We start from the raw sequence: 24,447 nt of genomic DNA on the forward strand, positions 1-24,447 counted from the left end.
TCTTCTGAGAAATCCTCACTTCCTGTTCTTCTGTCTGTAACTCTACACCGTAATGCAAGGCTTTCTTCCTGGTGTGGGGAAAGCCTCTTGAGGGGGGAGGGGGCGAGCAGGAGTGTCAGGACGCCCACTAACACACAGCTCCTTTATCTGCAAAGTAGAGAGTGTCCTGACTTGCCCCCTCCCCCCTCAAGAGGCTTTCTCCACACCAGGGAGAAAGCCTTGCATTACTGTGTGGAGTTACAGACAGAAGAACAGGAAGTGAGGATTTCTCAGAAGAAATAAGGCCATTTAAAAGCAAAATCGAAGGATGAGGTAAGTGAAGGAGGACTGCACTAAGGTAAAGGAAGCTATTTAGGGGGAAAAAAAAACATTTCCTTTACAACCCCTTTAAATACCACCAAAAGAAAGCGGTCTCAAAAAAATGCAAAACAATTCATATAGGTACAGTGTTGCATGATCTCGCAATTGTAATTCAAAGTGTGACAGCGTTGAAAGCTGAAAATTGGCCTGTGCAGAAAGTGCCCAGTCTTGAAGTAGTTGAGGTGTACCCAGGTAAAAAAAGGCGGTTAAGCCCCCACTAACATCAGGGGTCACACAGGCAACTCCAATTAGTTTCAATGGGCTACCCTACATGTGAAAACCTGGCACCTTTTTAACCTTCGTTCACCACGCTTCTTGCTTGGCGCTTTTGGCGTGTCCTTAAAGCGGAACTAAACCTTCCAGCATTCTCACCTCCACCTTCCAGAAATGCACTGATTACATCCCTTGCCAGCCAAAGTCATCCAACTATGGGCAGCCAGCTATGCTGCTTTCAGCTTCACAGCCCTACTGCATTATGAATGGTCCTGAAGTCTTCTGGGACCTGCGATGTATCCCAGAAGACTGCAGGGAGTTTTTTTTTTTCTTCAAAACTTGGTAAATCATAGGAGTGCAGAATGAACGGCACTTCTGTGATCTATAGGAGCAGTACAGCCACAATAGCTTTGGCTATACTTCTTTTAAGGGGTTGTAAACCCTTGTGCTTTTTCACCTTAATGCACCCTGTGCACTAAGGTAAAAAAACACCTTGCAGTGTCAGGCCCCCCAGAGCCCCTATTTTACTTACCTGAGCCCCAAATTTCCGTGGGCGCGATCGCACGTTATTTTCTCCATGGCTTCTCGGCTCTTCATTGGATAGATTGATAGCAGCACAACCATTGGCTCCCGCTGCTGTCAATCAAATCCAATGACACGGCCGCCGGGGGCGGGTGTATGACACAGAAGCACGGCCCGCAAGGTAACCCCCTCGGGAGAGAGCTTCCCAGAGGGGGTTATTTAATGCAGGGAGGAGCCGCGAGAGCTGCCGTGGGACCCCAGAAAGGGGATGATCGGGGACACTCTGTACAAAACTAACTGCACAGTGGAGGCAAGTTTGACATGTTTGTTAATGAAAAAAAAAAAAAAAGGAACCTTTAATACCAGTTCCCGCCTTTTACTGTTTATTAAAAATCAGCAGCTATAAAAAGTGTAGCTGCTGACTTTTAATAAACAGACACTTACCTGCTCCACAGTCCAGCGACACGGACGCCCGAGGCTCCTCTCCGGCCAGCATCTCCATTCATAGTGTGGGCACCCGGCCGTGACAGCTTTCAGCTAAACAGCCGGTCACTCACTGCGCATGCGCGAGTCGCGCTGCGCTCTATGAATGGACAGGCGATCTTCTGGGACCTGTCACGTGTCCCTGGAGATCGCCTAAAGGGAGGGGCTGCCTAACGCGAGAAGAGACGTTGCAGAGGCGGTCCCTGGGCGGGAGGAGGATGTGGGACAGGAAGTCCCACTCCTTTTTTTTTTTTTTTTTTTGATCCACTTCAGACTTCGCCAACAAAAAACTACCCTGACATAGGACAGGGAGACCTGCTCACAGTATAACCGCCCATAGCGTCTCATTTGTGGCTTTGCATCATATGTGGTTATTTCTTATTATATAGATTTTTTTTGGGGCGGGAGGAGGATGTGGGACAGGAAGTCCCACTCCTACCGAAGCCCCCACTCCCCCCAAAAAAATGACATGGCAAATGTGGCATGTAAGGGGGTGAGGAGTACTTAAAGCGGAAGTTCCACTTTTGGGTGGAACTCCGCTTTAAGTTTAGTACCACTTTAACAATGAACACTAATATGCAACACACTAGTGTGAATCTGAAACAAGCTCAGTGTCCCTGTCCTACCAGCCAGGGCTCTGTGGATCTCAGGACTGGCTGGTCAGTATAAATCATGCAGCTGTAATATATTTAATTACAGTACTTAGATGTTTGTTTAGAGTTCTGCTTCAACACTAACCCCCATATTTTCCACGTACAGCACACACAAAGTGTCATCTTAGTAAGCAAACATCAGCTATACTTCCCCGTACTATGTAACCCACGTATTAGGTGCAGTGATTGTGTCATGCACAGTAATGCATAATTGCAGTCACACAGCTATGCTTATCATAAAAGAACATGACATGACCTGTCCGGTGTGGGTGACCTTCTCTCCGGTCTGGGACTGCAGAGCGCTGAGATGTCTCCAGCTTTGTGTCTTCACACACTCCGAGCCGCGGGCCGCACAGCCCAGTGTGCCCCCATTCAGTCCCTTCCCCACGACCCCCCTGACATAAACACGACCCAGCGCAATCCAGGAGGCCGCCATGTTTAATGTCACCTCCGGCTGGCTCGCTTCCCCCTGACCCAGGAAGTAGATGGCGAACCACGGCCGCTCTCATATACAATCAACCAATGGGAAAAGAGAAAGGCGCGTCACGTGGCCGCTGTCATACAATGTAGCCGGGTGCTGTTTTCTTCGGAGGCGGACAGTACATGTGGAGGTTAGTGGTGAATGTCACGGTGTGAGGTCAGTCAGTGATGGTGGTAGGTCTGTAAGGTGACCAGACAGCAGGACATTTACTGAATCTAGTGTTCTGGCACTACACATGACTTGCTCTCATTATGGGTCCCTGGAAAGAGGAAGGTGCTGTTAGCATTAATGAGCGATTTATTAGGGAATGATGGGGGTGTATGAGAGGAGGAGGTTGCTATAGGCTCAGGAAGTAGTCCACGTAGAAACAGGTCAAGCTTTATTTTCTAGAGAGCAGGCTTCTGACCCCTGTCAAGTTTTGTCCCATAACCGGAAGTGAGAAGAAATCCCTCCAAAGTGGCTGTTACCAAAACTAGTGTCCCCCATTGAAAGATGTCTGCTCTATTCCTGTTTAACATTTGGATTTTTCTTCCACTCTCAGTAATAACTGTAAACAAGAAAAATAATGAGAGTGAATCTCCTTAAAGTGGAGTTCCACCCAAAAAAATCTGCTTTTTGGAATCCCCCCGCCCCATAGCGGGCTGTTTTTTTTAACTGCTTTCCACACGTGTACATTGGCAGAATGGCACGGGCAGGCAAAGCAATGTATATATACGTTACTTTGTACCTGTCGCCCGCCGCGGTCTCTGTGACCGTGGGACCAAGGCATCCATCAAGGCATTCATAGAAATTATAATAACATATCTAGATTGCATTCCAGGATGGATTAATGAAGACTTTATATTTTGCTGGAAATGTAACATAAGGCAGTTGAAACCAGCACAATAGGGTGACCTAGCCAACCTATAGATGTTATAATGCTGTTATCTGTTAAGGAACATGAATGCTCCAAACATGGAGAGAGGCTCAAGGTGGGTTTAACCTGTGGTCTGTCAGAGTGAAAAATGCCAAATTATGCGCCTTTATGGGCGCCGAGACGGCGTATAAATAGTTGGTGCAGCATCATCCAGTGTCCAGGTGGGTTTAGCTTGTTATTCGTTGTACACTGATGTTCACATGCATACCTCTACAGCAGGAATCCCCAACCCCTGGGCCACGTACCAGCCCGTGGGTTGTGGTCAGTGGTAGGTGAGCAGCAACCGCAGTCCTGATGTGCGGCTGTGTCTCTTGCCCCACCATTGATGTCATTCTATCGGCAGGGGGTGGAAGGAGCTGGAGAGCGGGAGTCTTTCATATTAACACGCAGGTGATTACCATTAACGTGATGGGTTTTGTCAGCTTCCGCCCAGAGCTGCAGATCCTCCTGCCCCGCTGACAGGTTGACATCATCTGTGGGACGAATGGCAGGGAGAATGTTGGACTGTTGCTTCACATCTAGAAAAAACACCACTCTCTATGAAGTCCCGAGTGCCAGAGAGCGACCTTTGGGAATCAATAACGCATTCAATAAATATTAAGCAGTTTTGGGCTCAGAGATGGAGAACTAAGCCACTTTGCTAATACCACCTGGTAAATTTATCAACATTAGTGGTGCAACGGATCATCATTGATCCGTGATCCGAACAGAAGATATTGATCCGAACCGCACACACGTGATCCGCGGATTCATTTCTGAAAAAAGAAAAGTTGTGCATGTTTAGTCCACACACAGCGTGGTCATGGCGAGCGGAGGAACGGAGGAGCTTGAACGCCCCGCGTCATTTAAATCCCCAGTATGGGAGCATTTTGGCTTCCCTGTAAAATATAATGATAAAGGAAAGCAGTCAGTGGATAAAACCATGATGGTGTGTAGGTACTGTGGCACAAGAAAGCCATATGACAGTGGAAACACATCAAGCATGGCCACGCATTTTAAGCGACATCACCCCAGTGTTTCACTGACAGGAGTGAAAACGAAAGCTGCTCAACAACCGCTTATCACCGCAGCATTTAAGCAGCCCCTTGTTGCACAATCAGACCAGGCTGAAGCCATCACAAACGCTATCGGTGTGTTTATAGGTGCAGACATGAGGCCATATTCGGTTGTGCAGAACGAGGGCTTTAAACACATGCTGAAAGTGCTTGAGCCACGTTACAAATTTTTTTTTTTTTGCTGAACCGAAAGATGATCCGAGAAACGTTCCGAACCGTAAGTTTTTTGATACGTTGCACCCCTAATCAACATTAAGGTTATTTGATATCTACACCAGGGGACCCCAACCCCTGGACCAAGGACTGGTCCGTGGTCTGCTGATGGCCAGGCTGTGCAGCGGGAGGTGAGCGGCGACCACAGTCCCAAGAGCGCTGTCACAGACCGTGGTTGCCGCTCACCTCCTGCTGTGTGACTCTGTCACTGAGACTGTGACTGAGACTGTGTCTTCTCCCAAATGACATTGGTGGCTGAGATTTATCGTGTTTGTGTGCCCTAAAACTGTGTATTTTATACAGAAATTTTGCGTTTCCTAGAACCTTGCACTAATCGTAACATAAAAAATTGGAGCTACTGCCATTTTATTCTCTTGGTGTCTGCTTTCTGAAAATCATGTGATGTTTTGGGGATTTTATGCAATCTTCAGGGCTGAAATAGTTTTTTAAATGTGTGCAAAATATGCAAAAACGTCTCTGGCAAAGAAAAAGGCTAGTTGCCACATGAATATTTCAACATTCAGCTGTAATTCTTTATGCGATTATTTACATCCAAATTTTTCTTAAAATGTAGGTTTCTGGAATATCCGAGGAAAAAGAAGCAGCTTCCTACATGTAGGATTAATCCATCTTCCCATTCAACTTCTGTACTTCTTTAGTGATTAGAAGGAAAAGGTCAGTCACAGCCTTCGTTTAGATCACCAAACTGCTTACCATGACACTAATCTGCATTTTCCAATAACGGATCAAGCGCATTTAATCTGCACAAATAACCCCTAATATACAGCGGGTAAAATAAGTATTGAATACATCACCATTTTTCTAGATATATATTTCTAAAGGTGCTATTGACATAAAATTTTCACCACATTACCACGTCGGTAACAACCCATGGACTCCATATGTGCAAAGAAACCAAAACAAATACGTTCAGAAATTAAGTTATGTGTAATAAAATTAAATGGCGCAGGGAAAAAGTATTAAACGCACCAGCTGAAATTTATTTATTACTTCGTACAAAATCCTTTGTTGGTTATGACGGCTTCAAGTTGCCTCCTGCACGGAGAAACTAGTTGCATGCATTGCACAGGTGTGATTTTTGTCCCCTTCTTCCACACAGTCTTCAAATCTTGAAGGTTTTGTGGGCCTCTTCTTTGAGAAGACCTCTTCTGATCTCTAGTTCTTTCCATCGATTTTTCTATTTGATTCAAGTCAGATTAATGTCTGGGCCATTCTAGCAGCCTTTGTTTCTTTCTTTGAACCCAATTGAGCGTTTCCTTGTATTTGTGTTTGGGATCATTGGGCCAGATCCACAAATATCCTGCGTAACTTAAATCTTCCGATTTAAGTTACACCGCCGCAAAATTTCTACCTAAGTGCCCGATCCACAAAGCACTTACCTTGAAATTTGCGGCGGTGTAACTTAAATGTGTCCGGCGCAAGGCGTGGCGAATCTAATGGGGCGAGTCCCATTTAAATTAGGCACGCTCCCGCGCCGGACGTACTGCGCATGCTCCGTCGGGTAACTTACCCGACGTGCATTGCGCTAACAGACGTCGCTCCGACGTCATTTGCTTAGAAGTTAACGTAAATGGCGTCCAGCGCCATTCACGGACGTCTTACGCAAACGACGTAGAGTTTAAAATTTTGACGCGGGAACGACGGCCATACTTAATAGGGCTTAGTCAAATAGGACTTGGCCCTATTTTTACACGGCGTAACTCGACGTAAACGACATAGATTTAGCGCGACGGGCCCGTCGGAACGTTCGTAGATCGCCGTAAGTGTTCATTTGCATATTCTAGGCCGGCCTAGAATTGCATCCTTCAGGTCCGACAGTGTAATTCAATTACACATGTCGGATCTTCTGCCTATCTATGGTAAACTGATTCTGTGGATCAGTTCCATAGATAGAAAAAGGGATACGACGGCGTATCAGTAGATACGCCGGCGTATCCCTTTTGTGGATAACCCCCATTGTCTTGCTGAAATGTCCACCCTTGTTTCATGTTCATCATACTGGTAGATGGCAGTAGATTTTTATCAAGAATGTCTTTGTACATTTTTTCATTAATCCTTCCTTCATTACAATGAAGTTTTCCCGTACCGTATGCTGAAAAACAGCCCCACACCATGATGTTCCCACCTCCAAACTTCACTGTTGGTATGGTGTTTTTGGGGTGATGTGCAGTGCCATTTGACCTTCAAACATGGTGTGTGTTATGGCATTCAAAGAGTTCAATTTTGGTTTCATCTGACCAGACTATATTCTCCCAGTATGTCACAGGCTTGTTTAAGTGTTGTATCTGCACCCCCTCCCACCTGATAGGTGCCACATGTGACACTGGAGGGGGGAGGGATCCAAAAAGCGGAGGTTGACCTTTTGTGTGAACCTCCGCTTTAATTCTGCAATGGAGTCTTGTGTGGTGAATGTGCATACAGGCCATGGCCTATTAATTGTATTCACTCGTCTGTCAGAAATCTTGCAAGGAGCACCTGGTCGTGGCTGGTTTACGGTGACTCTGTTTTTTCCATGTCTGGATGATGGCCCCAGCAGTGCTCACTGGAACATTCAGAAGTTTAAAATCCTTCTGTAACCAATACAATCAGTATGTTTTGCAACAATAAGGTTGCAAAGGTCTTTAGAGGTCTTTGCTTTTAACCATCATGAGATGTTTCTTGTGTGACACCTTAGCAATGGAACACCTTTTTATAGGCCATACATTAAGACTGAACCAGCTGATATTAATTTGCTCTGACAAGGGGCAGGTATGCTTCCTAATTACTGATAGATTTCAGCTGGTGTCTTGGCTTTCCGTGACTTTTTGCATGTCCCTTTCTTCATGAGTTCACTATTTTTTTCCCTGTGTCATTCCATTTTATTACACATATCTTAATTTCTGAACTTATTTGTTTTTGTTTTTCCTTTGTTTGTATGGATTGTATGGGTTGTTACCGACATGTGGTGAAAATTTAATGTCAATAGCACCTTTTAGAAAAGGTGACGTGTTCAATACCTAATTTACCTGCTGTATATTCTGTATTTATCGGCACTTTTTTTTTCTCCCTGAAAACAAACAGGGCCTGCATGTTATATGCTGATATATTTCTTTTTTACCAATGGGGGGATTGGGTGGTCTGCCCCGGGTGCCACACATTGGGGGGGTGTTATGCCGGCCGCCCCGCCTCTCCTGGCCCTGGGACAACCCGTCAGCGTATTCTAAAGATAAAAAAAAAATCTGTGCCAGCCCCTTCATAGATTCTTTGTAGACTGTGTAAGCGTCATAGTAAACCGAAGCCCGCAAATACCTAATTTCCGGTCGCTCTCCTCCTCCAAGTGTAGCTTTAGATTGGAGGAGAGCGGTCATGTGACCAGCCGGAAAAATTAAGCTAATTAGGCATTTGCAGGCTTTGGTTTACAATGACAGTGACACATTGTAGGAAGAATCTATGCGAATGGACTGGCACTAACCTTAGAGTATTCTGGCATTGCTGTCCCAGGAGACTGGTGGTCTCCTGGGAGTGGGGGGGGGGGGGTCTGTGTAATGTGCGGGGGGGCCTTTGATATAAAGGGGTCTGTGGAAAGTTTTTTTTTTTTTTCCCCTTAAACTTCCCTCTTAAAATTCGGATGCATGTTATACCCTGATAAATACGGTTCCAGTATTATTGTTATTATTATTTATTTTATTTGTTCACAAATGGTTTTTATATAATCTCTTTGTTGCATGTGCAGTGTGTATACATAGAGGGTTGATTTACTAAAACATGAAGAGTGCAAAACTTACTTCTGTTCATTACCTTTTTATAAAACTGCACTTAGCTTTTATATGTTTAGTTATTTTATTTTTATGTAAGGTGAATAAAATGTGAACTGAGGTTGACTTGGTGGGGGAGATTTACTAAAACTAGAGGACTCAGAATCTGCCACAGCTGTGCATGGTAGCCAATCCGTTTCTAACTTCAGCTTGTTAAATTAAACTTTGACAATAAAATGTTTTTAGATTTTGCACTCTCCACTTTAGTAAATCTCCCTCAGCGTGAGTAATGTATGTTTTTAATTTTAATGTTATGCTTTTTTCCTATCCCAAGGTGTGACAATGGCATCTCTTTTGCTAAGAAGAGCAGTGTTTTCTTTGTCGAAGTCTCTGTCTGCTGTGAGCCACAGCGTCGTTCGCTATTCCACGTCCCTCAATGGTTTCACACAGTATACCATTTCAAAGAATCTTCTGTCTTTCAGAAATGCTGATTTCCTTACTTGCAGTCACCTCCTACCTTTACAGCAAGCCTCAGGGCTCAAAACGAAATCTGTCCTCAAAAAACGCTGCAAAGACTGTTATATTGTAAGGAGGCGTGGGAGGTTATATGTGTATTGCAAGACCAACGGGAAACACAAACAGCGACAAGGATAGCTGAAAGCTTGCATTAATTGACACAGAATCTTTGTAGTTTTACATTCTGGCTGTAAAATAAAACATACATTTGTAAATGTTTATGCTTTACAATTCATTTAATGCAGCCTGTTTATATTTGTGTTTTGCTTTCTGGCGATTTAGAGAGTTAGGCCAGCTTTGCACATTTAGAGATTCTTGGACGTGCATGCTCCTTCCAACATCTGGGTTGCTCCTTACTCATAAACATGCATTATCACAGTATATACCTTGTAGCTCTCAATAATTGGGGGGGAAAAAGAAAAGTTGATGTCATATTTAGAAAATGCCCCAGGGTCGTGGCCGGAGACGAGCAGTATGTGCTGCAGCTGAGCTCCAGTCCCATCTTATCCTTTTCACATCCTACAGAGCTCGATTTTCTAAATTTTTCTCCATGACTTCTGCTTTCAGTGCGATCCCATCATGCTTATTTCTATTACAAGGGATGTTTACATTACTTGTTATAGGAAGTAAAGTGATCAATAAAAATAAAGGGACAGTGTGAACACATACGTAAGTTGCGCCCGCATAAATAAACGGTGTCCAGACCACACGTGAGGTATCACCGTGATCGTTGGAGTGAAAGTAATAATTCTAGCATAAGACATCCTTGGTAACTCTAAACAGATAACCTTTAAAAAATCACCAATGGATATTTTTAAGTACTGTAATTTGTCACCATTACACAAGCATGCACAGTTTTAAAGCATGATATGTTGAGTATCCATTGACTCGATGTAACATCATCTTTCACATTATATAAGAAAATTGGGCTAACATTAGTGTTTTATTTTTATTTTAATCTTTTATTATTCATTAAAGGGGTGGTTCACCCTAAAAACTACTTTTTTTTATTACACTGGCCCCCCCACATTACAATACGATTAAGGCTATTATTATTTTTTTGATGCTGTACATACCTTTGTACAGCATATTCATCCGTGTCATCCGGGTTGCGAGTCCCGCGGGAGTGGGCGTTCCTCACATGTCTGTGATTGACATTTTGACCAAAAACGAGCTCCCCCCCGTCGCGTAAGCCGCGTCACGATTGGCGAAAGGAGCCGAACGGCGATGCGCATGCGCAGTATAGCGCCGACTCGCCGTTCGGGTGAATATGCTGTACAAAGGTATGTACAGCATCAAAAAAAAATAGCCTTAATCGTATTGTAATGTGGGGGGCCAGTGTAATAAAAAAAAGTAGTTTTTAGGGTGAACCACTTTAACGTGTATATTTTCCTTCAAATTTTGGTTTTGAAAGCCCGCTGCGCAAATACAGTGTGACATAAAAGATTGCAACAGCTGCCATTTTATTCTCTATTGTCTCTGCTAAAAAAAAAAAGTATATAATATTTGGGGGTTCTAAGTAATTCTCTAGCAAAAAATAGATTTTTACTTGTAAACAAAAATGTCAGAAAAAAGCCTTGTCTTAAGGTGGTTAAGGCTGGGTTATTAACACTGGTACGACATGACGACTACTACTACTACTACTACTTTGAATCCGACTTTGCCCTGCGACTTGAAGCCGACATGTGCCCAACTTTCAATGAACAGGGATCCGACTTCTATCCCCAACAATACCAAGCACTGTGTTTGGTATGAATCTTGAGGGAGAACTCAATGCCAAATTTTAAATAAAAAACCGACATGGGTTCCCTGCCTGGTATGGATTTTAAGAGGAACCCCCTATGCCAAAAACACGGCATGGGGGTCCCCCCAAAATCCATACCAGACCCTTATCCGAGCATGCAGCCTGGCTGATCAGGAAAGGGGATGGGGACTTGCGAGTGCCCCCCTCCTGAACCATACTAGGCCGCATGCCCTCAACATGGGGCAGTGGGTGCTTTGGGGCAGGGGATGCCCTGCGGCCCCCCCCCCCCACCACAAAGCACCCTGTCCCCATGTTGATGAGGACAAGGGCCTCTTCCCGATATCCCTGGCCGTTGGTTGCTGGGGTCTGCAGGTGGGGGGCTTATCGGAATCTGGGAGCCCCCTTTAATAAGGGGGCATCCAGATCCTGGCCCCCCCGACCCTATGTTAATGAGTATGAGGTACATCGTATCCCTACCCATTCACCTGGGGGAAAAAAAGTGTCAATAAAAAAAACACACTAGACAGGTTTTTAAAGTAATTTATTAGGCAGCTCCGGGGGTCTTCAGACTTTCCCGGTGTCTCCTCCCCCTCTCCTTCTGCCAGCTCTTTTACTAGTGGTATCCTGGTCGTCTTCTTTCCTCTTCACTTCTTCCGATGTTGACACAACACTCTCTCTCCCGCTGTAATGCCATGTGCGCAATGATTACGCCCCATGCCTATACAAGTCGTTGCGCACCATGTAGACAGCATTACAGCGGGAGAGAGTGTTGTGTCAACATGGGAAGAAGACGACGGAGAAAACCGGGCCACTGCAAGTAAAAGAACTGGCAGAAGATAGCGGAGGAGCCCAGCAGAAGGCACCAGAGAGCGGAGAACTTGGAACAGTTCCCTCGAAGTCGGAAGAAGACACCCGGAGATGCCCAATAAATTACTTTAAAAACCTGTCTAGTGTGTTTTCTGACACTCCCCCCCCCAGGTGAATGGGTAGGGGTACGATGTACCCCATACTCATTCACATAGGGTGGGGGGCTCCCGGATTCCGATAAGCCACCCGCCCGCAGACCCCGACAGCCAGGGTTGTCGGGAAGAAGCCCTTGTCCTCATCAACATGGGGACAAGGTGCTTTGGGGTGGCGGGGCCGCAGGACGCTCCCCTGCCCCAAAGCACCCACCCCCCCATGTTGAGGGCATGCGGCCTGGTACAGTTCAGGAGGGAGGGGCGCTCGCTCATCCCCATCCCCTTTCCTGACCAGCCGGGCTGCATGCTCTTATAAGGGTCTGGAATGGATTTTGGGGGGACCCCCATGCCGTTTTTCGGCATAGGGGGTTCTCCTTAAAATCCATACCAGACCGAAGGGCCTGGTATGCTCCTGGAGGGGGAACCCATGCCGGTTTTTTATTTAAAATTTGGCATGGAGTTCCACCTAAAGATCATCAGTGCACAAGTCGCATGCCAAAGTCGGATCATGCAAGACGGCGTTCCAACTTTGATCTAACTACCAAAGTAGTGCAGGGAGCATTTTCAAAGTCGGACCAACATGTGCCGGACCAGTTAAGACGGTTCCCATAGGGAAACATTGATTTATTTTTTTCTCATTGTGGATAGAGTGAGAGAGGGTTACAACCCCTGTCAGATTTTTATTTTCCCCCACCATCTGTGTCCCATTGCAGGGATTTACCTTCACTTCCTATCCCAAAACCAAGCAGGAAGTGAGAGGGAAAACCCCTGAAAATTAAGGGAATTCCTTTGGGGCCCCCAGGTCACCAGAACTAGTTTCCCCATTGGAACATCTTCCCTCTATTACTTTTCTGGGGATAACCCAAAATGTGGATAATTTATTTTACTTTCCCTTTCAATGATAATGGTAAACAGGACAAATGGAGAGGGTGAATCTTCCTAACTGGGGCACAGACAGCAAAAAACAACAACTGACAGGTGTTCTAATCCATCTCCAATCTATCCAAGACTACATAAAAAGTTTTGCCTGGTTAAAATAACCACATAATACATATATTGTTTTTTCAAGGACAAACAAAACTTTATTTTCTTGATATTTTTTCACAATCCTTCCATCTTCCCATAAACTCTGACCAGCTTCCCTGTCCCTGCTGAAGAAAACCATCTCCATAACATGATGCTGACACCACCATGTTTCACGGTGGGGATGGTATGTTCAGGCTGATGTGCAGTGTTCAATTTCTGCCACGTATAACGTTTTGCTTTTAGGCATCTGACAAGAGCACCTTCTTCCACATGTTTGCTGTGTCCCCCACATGGCTTCTCACAAACTGCCAACGGGACTTCTTATGGCTTTCTTTCAACAATGGCTTTCTTCTTGTCCCGCAAGATTTGTGGAGTGCATTACTAATAGTTGTCCTGTGGACAAATTCTCCTACCTGAGCTGTGGATCTCTGCAGCTCCTCCAGAGTTACCATGGGCCTTTTGGTTGCTTCTCTGATTAATGCTCTCCTTCCCTGGCCTGTCAGTTTAGGTGGATGGCCCCATCTTGGTAGGTTTGCAGTTGTGCCCTATTCTTTCCATTTTTGGATGATGGATTGAACAGTGCTCCATGAGATGTTCAAAGCGTGGGATATTTTTTTAATTTTTTATAACCTAACCCTGCTTTAACCTTTTCCACAACATTATCCCTGACTTGTCTGGTGTGTTCCTTGGCCTTCATGATGCTGTTTGTTCACGTAGGTTCTCTAACAAACTACTGAGGGCTTCACAGAACAGCTATATTTATACGAAGATTCAATTATACACAGGTAGACTATATTTACTAATTAGGTGACTCTTGAAGGCAATTGATTCCACTAGATTTTAGTTGGGGGTATCAGAGTAAAGGGAGCTGAATACAAATGAACACCACACTTTTCAGAAATTTACCTTCCACTTTACAAATATGTGCCACTTAGTGTTGGTCTATCACATAAAATCAGATTTTTTTTTATTTTTTTACATTTTTAGTTGTACCATGACAAAAAGTAGAATGTTTCAAGGGGTATTAATACTTTTTTCAAGGCCTGTATGCTGGACTGCCACAAATACATTTTAGCTTCTCAATTAGTAACTGCATTGGTGGTTGCAGCCTGATCTTTCTAACTCCTTTACATTGCTAAAAGCTGCTATATTACAATCCCTGGAGGCTCTCCAATGTTTATTGTTCAGAGGACAAAAAGCCCTCTCTGACCTTCCCCTTTTATGCAAACCACACTGAAAGCCTGAAGGATAGGTCTTCAGTAAGAAGCCCTTCCACCTACCTATTTATCTCCCTACACCCTGTTATGGCTTAATCCTTCTCGCCCCTACTTTTATGCGCTTCCTGCCCCATTTGCATGGGCCAAGTTTAAAGTGGATGTAAACCCGATTCATGATATTTGAGCTGGGCACGTATATCTGCAGTATTTTGTTATCTCTCTCTTCAATGAGCTAAGTCCCATAGCTCTCTCCTGAACTGTTCCTCTTTTATCAGCCTGATAACTCCTGACAAATTTTCCTACACTTTAGACAAAAGCAGCCTGAATCTTCAGTCCGGAAGGTTTCTAAAATAGATTAGCAAGGAGCAGGTCCTATTACAAAACAAAAACACCTCTGAGAGTCTCTGCCTATGATGAGAGGGGGGTGTGTGCCTTTCCTCCAATCAACAATGCTAGCTATCTTGGCTGTACACAAACACAATACACAATACATTTAGACAAGACTAGACATAGACAGCTCAAAGTCTTACAATTCTTCATGAGAAGCAGCTGATACATCAGAGAGACAGTAACCTCCGCAAAATAGACATGGTAACAGACTGAGGTCTGCAGCAACCGACATATTCAAGGAAAGGGGGGGGGGAAGGGAAATGTCATATAAAAAAAAAGAAAAAAAAAAAAACATGTCTTAGCCAGCAGTCTCCGGCTCCTCCACCCAAACCCGCCATATCTTATCATATTTCTGCGGACATCCACGATTGGCATACGTGTCTTTATATAAGGGAAGGCTGGTGTTCACCAGGCGCCGCCACTGTACCAGAGATGGGGGTGAGGGTTTTTTCCAGTGCATGGCCACATTTTTACAGGCATAGAAGAGCAGTACGCTTACTAGTGTGCGTTTGGCTGAGGTTCGGACAACGTTGTCTACGATGCCCAGAAGGCATATCTCCATTGTTAAGGGCAAGTGAGTCCCAGCAATTTTGTTGGTCAGTTCCAACACAGCCTCCCAATAATGCACCACCTCTGGGCATCGCCAGAAAATGTGTGAGAAATCGCCTGGGGAGGCGCCACAACGCCAGCACTCCTGTGAGTGTGTGGGGTTCATCTTGTGTAGCCTGTGGGGGGTGAAGTATGCCCTATGCACTATTTTGTATTGCACCAGTCTGTCACGAACTGACACCAACGTAGAGAAGGGAAGGTCCCATATGTCATCCCAGTCGTCCGTATCTAGTGTAGGGATGTCCGTTTGCCACCTGGCTCGCAGCCCGTCAAGGGGAGGGAGGGACACAAAGAGTAGGAAGGAGTATAGGTGCGAGGTGGGCTTTACGCCACAGTCAAATCTAAGCGTCCTCTCCAACTCCGACTGGGCCACAATACAGGAGGACAAAGGAAACTGCGCCGAGAAAGCATGCGATAGTTGGAGGTACCTAAAACGATAGTGAGTGGGCAGATTAAATTCAGACGAAAGCTCGGTAAAGGTTTTCAGCGCGTTCTGTGAAATAATATGAGATATCAGTTTCACGCCGTACTTTGACCACGCAAAGGGATCTATCAGTCTGAAAAAATGGTCTAAGGTAGGGTTTTTCCAGATCGGGGCGTTGGGTGACATTTCAGTGGGCTTACATTTTTCAATGGCCAGGCCGGTTCGCCACGCCCGCAGGGTGGTGGTCATAGAGGGGGTCAGAGAGTATGGCGCGCGGGGGCCCCGAAATAGCAAAAACTGAAGGGCCTCCAACGAGCCAACCACCAAAGCCTCAAGAGCAGTGGAGGTGTTTGTACCATCCGGCTTCAGCCACCAGGCCGCCGTTACCAGCTGGGCGGCGAGGTAGTACTTGTGGCAGTCAGGAAATGCCATCCCACCCTGCGTTCGCGGCCTCATTAAGGTAGATAGTTTATACCTCGGCGGAGAGGTCCCCCAGATAAAGGAGGAAAAAAGTCGATTTAATTTAGCAAAAAAGGACTTAGGCACCCACTGCGGTGAATGGCGGAAGAGGTAAAGAAGTCTGGGGACTATTTTCATTTTAAGAAGATTCACCCTCCCCCATACTGACAGAGGAAGGTTGCCCCATGCCTTGAATTTGGATTGGGCGTCTACCAGAACAGGGGAAAGATTAAGGGGGATAAAGTCAGAGGCCGAGGTAGAAACCTGTACTCCCAAGTATTTAAACATGTCCACCCAGCACAGGGGATTGTCCTGGGGGGAGGTAGATCTGGCCGCCTGGTCTATCGGGAATAGGAGAGATTTGGACCAGTTCACTTTGAGTCCAGTGACCAGGGCGAATGTGTCCAGAACAGATAGAGCGCCCTGCAGGGAGGGGCCAGCATCGTTTTAGGAAAAGCAACATGTCGTCAGCGTATAAGGCCACCCTCTCTTCTAGCAGACCCACCCTAAGTCCCTTAATGTAACGAGATGTACTTAAAGCCTCTGCTACTGGTTCAATGGCAAGGGCAAGTAAGGCCGGGAAAAGAGGGCAGCCTTGCCTAGTGCCACGGGAAAGCTGAAAAGGGGCGGAAACACCACCGCCTAGGCGTACCGACGAAGTGGGGGCCCTGTAGATTACCTGTAACCAAGTTATGAAAAGTAAGGGAAATCCCATCCGGCGCAAAGTCTCCCATAGGAAAGGCCACTCGACCGTGTCAAAGGCCTTTTCCACATCCAACGAGGCCACAGTCCTCGTTCCGGTATTAATGTGTCGGGTATGAATGTTAGTGAAGAGCCTCCGGAGATTAACGTCCGTAGACCTTCTGGGCATGAACCCCGTCTGGTCAGAGTCTATTACCGTGGGCAACATGGGGTATAACCGCAGGGCTAATAGCTTGGTAAGTACTTTAAAGTCAGTGTTCAGTAGTGCGGTAGGAGCCACAGGAAGTAGGGTCTTTGGGGGGTTTGTATATCAGTTTTAGGTGGGCATGGTACATAGAAACGGGGAGGTTGCCATCAGCCAAACACGTGGTGTAAAGCTGAGCCAACAGGGGGGCCAGAAGGCCTGCATGGGCCCTATAGAAATCCAAGGGGAGCCCATCCGGTCCGGGCGCTTTGCCCGGTGGAAAGGACTGGATGGCATTCTGGACCTCGAGAGCTGTAAATGGTTGTACCAGGGCCTCCCTCTCCTGGTCGGAGAGCCAGCCCAGCGCCAAAGGATCCAGTAGGTCATTTAGCGTCTCGGGCCGGAAGTCCGCCGACAACCCAGAAGAGTAGAGAGTTATATAAAAGTCCTTAAAGGTTTGCAGAATGTCTCGAGGGGAGGACACAGTCCCCCCTCCCGGGGTCTGGAGGAGAGAAAGAGTCGTGAGAGCCTGATCATGTTGAGCCATCATGGCCAGAAATCGGCCATTCCTGTCGCCCTGTTCGAAGGCCCTCTGCCTACCCTTGTGCATTTCTAGACGCGTGGCCTCAGCCACGTGCAGGTGTAAGTCACGTTGGGCCGCCATCATCAGCTCAAAATGATCCGATGAGGGGTCAGCATTGTATGTAGCAGTGCGGTCTGTAACCAGCTGTTCCAATTCACCCAGCTGCGCCGAATGCTGTTTTTTGACACTGGCTATAGAGGAGATGTACTGCCCCCTTGTATATGCCTTAAAGGTATCCCAAACATACGTCCGGGGGGGCCGTACCAGCATTTTGCTCCCAGAATTCAGTCAGTAGGGGGGGTACAGTAGCGGCCACGTCGGGGTGATTTACCCATTGCACCCCCAGTCTCCAAAGAGTGGCACAGCGCGAGGCCGGAGAGCGGAGCACCACCAGCAGCGGGCTATGATCCGACAGACCGCTGGGAAGATAGTCCGCCTCCAACACATCCGCCAACAGTGCGGGGTTGGAGAAGGCCAGATCTATCCGGGACGCGGTCTTGTAGGAAGCTGAGTAGCAGGAGTAGGCACGTACACCCGGGTGCTTCCACCTCCAGACCTCCTCCAGGCCCACCGCCTGAGCCCAGGCCAGTAGGTCCGAGCACCGGGACTTCGGTGGGGTAGGTCTGTCCAGCTCTTGGGATAAAATGGCGTTAAAGTCCCCCATGACCATGACCTTCCCAGGGCAGAAGGGCGCAATCTTATCCAAAACATCATACAGTAGGGCTGAGGAGAAGGGAGGGGGAATGTACAGGTTAACAACTATGTACCTCTGCGACCACAATGTAAAAACAAGTATCACATATTTACCCAAGGGGTCCGTACGGACTTCTTCAATGACACAGGGAAAATTCTTATGAACAAGGACTGTCACCCCCCTAGCATATGTGGAGTACGTAGCATGTATAGCTCTCTGAACCCAGGGTTTTTTCAAAGCCAGGATCTTGCTGCCCATGAGGTGAGTCTCCTGGAGTAAGATGAGCTGGACAGGGCGGGACTTAAGATATTGGAAGAGGGTGGCGCGCTTAAACTTGAAATTAAGACCCCTGACATTCCAGGAGAGAATAGAGAATGAGTCAGGCGGGCGGTCAGCCATCAGGTAGATGGGGTGAATAAGATACAGGGTACCAATTTGTAAGCATCACAAGACACCCCAGGAGCAGCAAGACCCCAGGCATACTGCATGTCATGTAAACAAAGCTTGCGCAGATCACTATCTCTATAGAGTAAAGGACATTGAGCATAACACACATAGTAAACACAAAAAATAACAAATTTCCCAGGAACCGGGTGCCTATCCGACTATGTCCCATCCCTCTAGCAACGGCCCGAGGGCTGGGAATAGTTTTTCCCCCAAAGAAAACAGTCAACAGTAGAGGGTGTAAATGGGCCCCTAAACTGGGGGCCCTACACGGTGTCCGCAAGGCTGTCCTCACACAGCAAGGCTCTGCGGTCAGTGCTCGTGCCCATGGAGCCCAGGTGGGGCAGGGCGTGGAAATATGACAAAAATAAAATGAAAAGGAAAAATAAAATAAGTCAGAACAGCTCAAAAAACACAGGGGGGGGGAGCGGTTCCTTCGCGTCACAGTTCCTGGAGGTCCGAGCACTGCGCCGCCATGTCCGCGCGCTGAGCAACCAGACTCTAAGCCGCAGTAGAGGCAGATTCCAGGTCCAGGCAGGGCAAGGAGGCCAGAGCACAGGGGGTAATACCACCCGGAGCGGAAGGCCGCGGCAATGTAGCAAAACCAACAAAAGGGGAACGATAAGTGGCATAGCTGAAGCCTAGACAAGGGGAATGCAAAGAGGGAGGGGCAGGCCAAATCTCAGTTCACAATGTAGAGAGAGAAGCTATTGGGAGACATATGCAAGTTTCCCCCCCCCGCATCGAGAGGAACAAGGGCTCAGGACAGCATCGGCCCTCATATAAGCCGGTGGCAGCAGTGCAGTAAAATAAAGGAGGAATAAATAATAATAAAATGTAAAATGTAGGCAACACCAGTAAGAGAAGAGGAGAATTTATCTTCATCAAGATCCATAGGGCCATATCCTGCCCTATGTATCCAGCATGATCCTGGCTCCCTCAAACATCAGATCCCTCTTGTCTCTGGCAGCCGCCAGGATACGATCCCTGTCACGGTAGTTTAGTAGGCGAAGCAGGAAAGGCCGCGGAGGGGCCCCGGGGACCGGAGGCTTGGGAGGAACCCTGTGCGCCCGTTCGACCACAAACGTAGGTGGCATAGCTGGTAGGCCCAATAGCGAGATGAGAAAGGTTTCAGTAAACTCCGCAGGTTTGGGGCCCTCAGCCCGCTCCGGGAGGCCCAGGATCCTGATGTTATTTCTCCTGAGCCTATTTTCGGTGTCAATGGATTTCTCCTGCAAGGCTCTAACCTGTAGCTGTAAGGCATGGAGGTCTCGGGAGTCGGCCCTGGTAGAGTCCTCAATCTGCGAGATGCGGCCCTCCGCCTCTGCGAACCGGGCCCTAAATTTGTCCATGTCGTGCCGGATAAGGCTCACATCCGCCACAAGGTGGTCTATCTTCACCATCACGGAGTCCCGGCCTTCCTTAATAGCTGCCAGGAGTTCAGCATGAGAGGCAGCTTGGGATGCCGATGGATTAGGTAGGGCTGGGAAGTCGATTGACATCTCGAAAGCTGGAAGCCTCGTGGGCAAGATGGCCGTCGCGACCTGGGCTCCAGGCGTCGAGGACGAACGGAGCTTGCCCGGCGACAGCGGAGGGGCTCTCGGGGTACCGGGTGCCTTCTTCCGCCCCAGGGTGCCTGCCAAAAGGGTGCTGGACGTAGGAATCTGCGCTGAAAGTTAGTCAGGATAAGGGTCTATCACACTCTGTGTTAAACAGGAAGAGAAAATCTCCTAACAAGATCTGAACTTTCTAAACAGTATATAAATGTGAAGACAGCAGATATACATGTAAAGCCTATGTACAGAGATTTGGTTCATCTTCCTGGCCTGTGCAATGGGTTGGCTTCCAGAGGCGAGAGATATGGATATGGGATGTTAGTTGTTAGATCCACTTCCTAGTCGTGTCAGACTGTGTAAGCTGCAAGACACACGCATGGTCCAGCCGTCGCTGCAAGCTGTCACTCACGGCTGTAAGGGAAGGAACAAGTGTGTGTGATAACTCCTCTTAGCTGACTAAGCAGTTGCCACAGCTACATGTTTCAGAGGCGCGGCCTTCTTCAGGTCACCTCATTGCACATGCCAGGAAAGGAAACATCTACAATGCTGTGACATCAAGCTCCATGTTTGTGAGTGTAACCTCTGATTTGAATCTACAGATTTAGCATTAAAATGGTATCACACTAGGGCAATTTTGCGCTCTTTTCCTTCTATATTTCAGACCAAGTCCGCCACCCAGTGGATCTTTGAGAGCGCTGCAGCACCTAGAGCAAAGAGAACTTTTTATACAGACTGTTTTAATTTGAGAGTTGCTTATGGGGACAGCGCTGGTTTGGTTTTCTTTGTGTTTTGGAGTCAGGGATCATCGCCTTCTTCCCTTTAGTACTCTGCTCTAAACTTAATTTACCATGCCATTATCATTTTTGTTATCTACAGGTCTCCCATGCCTTCAATGGTCAATATTCAGGTTGTCAGGTGAGCCTTTCTTCAGAACTCAAACCATGCTCTGAGTGCCTGCTGTGGAAAAACCTACCTTAATATTGTACCAATATCTTAATATGGCTGGCATTCCTGAATTGTCCTTGCTAAAGCAGAAAAGAAAATCTGATGTAACTTAATTGGATGAGGATAACTGGTCTGAGGTATGGGACTTTCCTTTCACCCACCTAGTGTCCGCCAGGAATAGACTCATTCAATGTAAAATCCTTTATTGGGCCTACTTCACTTGATGTAGGCTCCGCAGAAAGAACCAGGATCTTTCTGCAGTCTGCTGGAGGTGCACAAACCCGACGGGAAGTTTCTTTCATATCTTCTGTACATGCCCGGCAATTGTTTCCTACTGGAAAAATGTTTTTGATGTTATTGCCTCCACAACTTGGATACGGATTAATCACCTCCTGCCTGCCATATAGTAAGATGATGTCGGAAGTGGTAGGCTCTCGTTCTTGGCTGACGTCATATGAGGTCTCCCAGTCTAGCCGCCACAATCGGCTATCTCCTTACACATGTGATCGGCTGTGTCCAATCACAGCCGTACACATGTAAACAAGGAGATGTCGTTTATAGTCTCTCCTTGCCTCACACTGACAAGAGTGTGAGGAGAGGAGAGCCGATCAGCGGCATCTCCTCACAGGAGAGTAGCGATGAGCTTGAAACAAACAAACTAATGGGATGTTCACCGCCGAGCGCCCCATAATGCATTGCGAGATCGCAGTGCATTGATGGCTGCTGATTGGCCAAAGAATGCACCAGACCTGTATGTTTTGGCCAATCAGCGCAATGTACTGTCAGAGCCATGATTGGCCAAAAGCAGGGTATATTTTGCCCATCATGGCTTAGGGGCTAAGTCCACGCCCCACACTACAGTGCCTTGAAAAAGTGTTCATACCCCTTGAAATTTTTCACATTTTGTCATGGTACAACCGAAAACATTAATGTATTTTATTGGGATTTCATGTTATAGACCAACAAAAAGGTACCACATAATTGTGAAGTGGAAGGAAAATGATAAATGGTCTTCAATTTTTTTTTTTACAAATATCTAAAAAGTGTGGAGTGCATTTCTATTCAGCCCCCTGTACTCTGATACCCCTAACTAAAATCTAATGGAACCAATTGCCTTTAGAAGTCACCTAATTAGTAAATATAGTCCACTTGTGTGTAATTGAATCTCAGTATAAATGCAACTGTTCTGTGAAGCCCTCAGAGGTTTGTTAGAGAACCTTATTGCACAAACAACATCATAAAGTCCAAGGAGCACACCAGACAGGTCAGGGATAAAGTTGTGGAGAAATTTAAAACATGGTTATGTTATAAACAAAAATATCTCAAGCTTTGAACATCTCACGGAGCACTATTCAATCCATCATTCGAAAATAAAAAGAGTATGGCACAACTGCAAACCTACCAAGACATGGCCGCCCACCTAAACTGACAGGCCAGGCAAGGTGAGCATTAATCAGAGAAGCAACCAAGAGGCCCATGGTATCACTGGAGGAGCTGCAGATAATCACAGCTCAGGTGGGAGAATCTGTCCATAGGATAACTATTTGTCATGCACTCCAGAAATCTGGCCTTTATGGAGGAGTGGCAAGAAGAAAGTCATTGTTGAAAGAAAGCCGTAAGAATTCTGTTTGTAGTTTGCGAGAAGCCGTGTGGGAGACACAGCAAACATCTGGAAGAAGGTGCTCTGGTCAGATGAGACCTAAATTGAACTTTTTGGCCTAAAAGCAAAACGCTATGTGTGGCAGGAAACTAACACTGCACCTCACTGCATTGTACCCCTACCATTTCACAAAGAAAGCGTAAAGAAATTGTAAAAATACACTGACACAGTTGGGATATGTCATTTATTAAAAAAAAAAAAACATTCCAGCGATGTAATCCAGTCTGTCCAGCGTTGTAATCCTATGTCCCACGGTGATCTGATGTCCAGTGATGCTCCAGTCTCCACTCCACACAAAACCCCCATGATGTGTAAGAGGGGGCAGGGTCACCCGTTCACATCATAGGGTAAGCCTCGGCTTTCTCCGGCAACCGGGGCTTACCCAATGACGTGGGCGGGTGGGAAAACATGCCTATAATATTGGATGGTAAATCCATCTGGACCTGGCACCTTCCCATGCTTAACTGTCTTCATCACTGCCCTCAATTCCTCTTTTGATATAGGGGTTTCCAGGATATTACGTTCCAGGGATGACAACCTAGGCAAAAGGGCAGAAATTAGGTATTCCTCCATCGTGGCCCGAGATACGGATGTTGCAACCAAGTTATAGCGTGAGGGATAATACTCTCTCAATCTCTGGGCAATATCTTTAGGAAGTGAAATTAGCTGTCCATCTTCTTTTCCCTGTATGTGAGGCACATATACTGACTTCCCCTTCTTTAACTTCCCTGCTAGCACTTTGCTACATTTATCCCCCAATTCATAAGTTATTTTCTTTCCTGACTGTATTGCCGCTTTTGCTTTATACCTAAGTAAGTCTGTCAGTTGTCTCCTCAGATGTGTCAACTTTTTCCCTATTAACGGTATCTGCGCTTTCTTATGCTGGAGCTCAAGTGTCTGCATTTCTTTTACTAATTTTGTCGACTGCGCCTCTTGTGCTTTCTTCAGACGAGAGCCGTGCTCAATCAATACGCCTCTCATTTTTTAGAAGCCAGTGCCACTCCGGGGAGGAAGCCAAGCCTGACAGGGAAATATGGATCGTCACTGGTGCGTGGTCTGACCATGTTATGTTTCCAATTGTTGCCTCAAGTACAACTAACTACTAACCTTGGACAGAGGGGTGGCGGTGGACGTGGTATACTTGGATTTTGCAAAAGCGTTCGATACAGTTCCGCACACATGGCTCATGTGTAAGGTAATGTCTACAGGATTGGAAATATCAGTTTGTAAATGGATAGAAAACTGTCTGAAAGACATAATTCAGAGAGTAGTGGTTAATGATTCATACTCTGAATGGTCTAAGGTTATCAGTGGTGTACCCCTAGGTTCAGTGTTGGGACCCTTACTTTTTAATATCTTTATAAATGATATTGGGTCTGAGATCAAAATTAACATTTCTGTCTTTGCAGATGACACCAAGCTATGCAGTGTGGAATAACGTCTTTACAGGATGTCGCCAATTTACAAGCCGACCTCAATGCTCTGTCTAATTGGGCGACTATGTGGCAGATGAGGTTTAATGTTGATAAATGTAAAGTTATGCACTTGGGGGCTAAGAATATGCATGCATCATACATACTAAGGAGAGTACAACTGGGGGGATCCGTAGTGGAGAAGGATCTGGGGGTTTTGGTAGATCATGACCTCAATAATGACATGCAATGCCAAGCTGAAATTTCCAAAG

At 46.4% G+C, this 24,447-nt stretch overlaps 1 protein-coding gene across 1 annotated transcript in view; it reads right to left on the bottom strand.

Annotated features, from left to right (window-relative positions):
• Nucleotides 1–2,711, bottom strand: part of NDUFS6 (NADH:ubiquinone oxidoreductase subunit S6) — a 40,635-nt gene extending 37,924 nt beyond the window's left edge. Inside the window, exon 1 of the mRNA XM_040353470.1 lies at nt 2,488–2,711. Coding sequence (XP_040209404.1) covers nt 2,488–2,667 — 180 coding nt within the window. The 5' untranslated portion in view covers nt 2,668–2,711. The remainder of the gene's footprint in view (nt 1–2,487) is intronic.
• Between the last annotated feature and the right edge of the window lie 21,736 nt (nt 2,712–24,447).

This window comes from Rana temporaria, chromosome 5, assembly GCF_905171775.1.
Source record: "Rana temporaria chromosome 5, aRanTem1.1, whole genome shotgun sequence".
Classification (NCBI taxonomy): domain Eukaryota; kingdom Metazoa; phylum Chordata; class Amphibia; order Anura; family Ranidae; genus Rana; species Rana temporaria.